The following is a 2,189-nucleotide window of genomic DNA, read 5'->3' as shown; positions in this document are numbered from 1 at the left end:
GTGAGAGCAATGCTCTCCGAATTTGTAGGAGATCATAAAAATAGTAGCCTTGATGACATGATGACTAATAACATAAACCCAAATAATTCTGAAAGTGGACTCTTTGCTGAATTTTTAGACTTAAGTTATGTAAAAAAACGAAAAGTTGAGAAAAAAAAAGCGATATTGACATAGAGCTTGATAAATATTTGGCCTATCCAGTAGCTCCTGGCACCCATATTTTAGAATTCTGGAAAAATGCAAGGGATTTGAAATACCTTTCCAAATTAGCTAGGACCATTCTGGCTATTCCAGCCAGTTCGTCAACGAGCGAAAGGCTTTTCTCAAAAACGCACTAGGCTAAAGAGCAAAAATTTAGACAAAATTTTATTTTTAAATAAAAATATGAATTAATTTGTTTTTTATTAAATACATAACAATAATAATAATAAATACATAACAATAAATACCTTAATAAATATATATATGTATATATAAATTACATGTCTTTTGAATTTCCTTATATGTGTAAATAAGTTTCGTGTTCGGCCGGGCCGGGCCTCTCAAAAAAAGAGTTTGTTTTCGTGCGGGCCCGGGCCTCAAAATACAGGCCCGCGCCCACCTCTAAGTGACTACTATCCAGAGCTTGCAAATAACTGTCGACCGTTTCTCGTTGTTCGCAAATATGTGTCTCTCTCTGACTCTTTACGAAAAGACTCAGAGAGCAACCGTTTCGTGGGTTCTCGAATGATCTCGCTCGCGCTCAGAGCGAAACCGTTTTTTTCTATTCTGTTTTGTTTCGGTTGTTCCAAGACCGTTTTGTCGTATTCAGTGAAAATAAAAGTCTTTTGCGTGTGTATTGGTATACATTCACACGCATAGGCAAGCAAATCGTTAAACGTTTAATTGCGATCGTGAATTGAGTGTGTGAAGTTGCGAAATAATTGTTATTGTAAAATGGGAAGAGATTCGAATAAAAATGTGCACCAATTCTTTAAATTTAATTTGGACGAGAACAAATCAATTTGTAATGTTTGTGGTATTAAATTGTCCGGTAATCATTCCACAAATTTAAGACGGCACTTAACAACTAAGCATATGGACATTTTCAATGAGTGGAATAATTCTGGATATACAAAGTTAACACAATGCGAAGAAAAACGAAGAATATCGTATCAAACTAGTGAAAAAGCAATTGTTTCTTCTTTGATCAAAATTGTAACCACAGACGGAAAACCATTCAAATTTCTAGACAGTGAAGGGTTCAACGAAATAATGGATCCAATATATAATGCACTTGGCATGAACTCTGTAACGTCGAGAAATATTATGAATTTTGTGTCAGTCAAAGAGCAGTTTGTCAAGGAAAATATAAGGGCACTTGCAAAGGGAAAGCTGGTGTCGCTGAAAATCGATGTTGCGACCAGAATGGATAAAGCTATTCTGGGAATTAATTTGCAAATGATCCACGCAAGCCTGGCTAAAACCGAGATTGTTGTGAAGACCTTGGGCATGATTGAGCTCGGGGAATCTCATACTGGAATATATATGAAGAATAAAATTCTAGAAATCTTAGATGATTATGACATATCACTTGATCAGATCTACAGGTAAAGATTGAATTACATACAATTTTTAAAATATGTGATTTGTTTTTTTTTAAATTTCATATTCATGTACACAGCATTACGTCTGATAATGGGCGAAACATGATAAAAGCCGTCCAGGTATTAAATGATGCGACAGAGGAATCCCTTTATGAAGAAGACATAGAAAGTGAGAATCTTCTGAATGAACTGGATTCTATTGAACTGGCTAATATACACCTAGTGAGATGTGCAGCACACACTCTGCAACTGTGCGTATTTGATGTAAATAGAACAAAGGAGATCGCCGATAAAATAAGTGCCTGTCGCACATTATGCAAATCGCTGCGCACAGAAACATATAGGTAATATATAAGTTATACATATACAAAAATTTGTTTTTATATATATATATATATATATTTATATATATATATATTATATATACATAATATTTATAAAATCTATGCAGACGTGTCTTAATTGAAAATGAGAAAAACATACCATCGCTCGACGTTGCTACAAGGTGGAATTCAACGTATTTAATGCTAAAGAAATTATTGGACTTAAAGGATTTCCTGGCAACGCAGTCTAATATAATATACATTGACGCTTTCAGTGACA

The 2,189-nt window shown here is 34.3% G+C and overlaps 1 protein-coding gene across 1 annotated transcript; it reads left to right on the top strand.

Annotated features, from left to right (window-relative positions):
• Window positions 1-948: 948 nt before the first annotated feature.
• Window positions 949-1,934, top strand: LOC132797866 (uncharacterized). Its single transcript, XM_060809624.1, has 2 exons — window positions 949-1,589; window positions 1,664-1,934. Exons 1-2 carry the CDS (start codon window positions 1,078-1,080, stop codon window positions 1,932-1,934), a joined length of 783 nt encoding a protein of 260 aa, XP_060665607.1. The 5' UTR covers window positions 949-1,077.
• Window positions 1,935-2,189: the final 255 nt, after the last annotated feature.

The sequence above is a fragment of the Drosophila nasuta genome, unplaced genomic scaffold (assembly GCF_023558535.2).
Source record: "Drosophila nasuta strain 15112-1781.00 unplaced genomic scaffold, ASM2355853v1 ctg28_pilon, whole genome shotgun sequence".
Classification (NCBI taxonomy): domain Eukaryota; kingdom Metazoa; phylum Arthropoda; class Insecta; order Diptera; family Drosophilidae; genus Drosophila; species Drosophila nasuta.
This window is presented reverse-complemented; position numbering and strand designations above follow the sequence as displayed.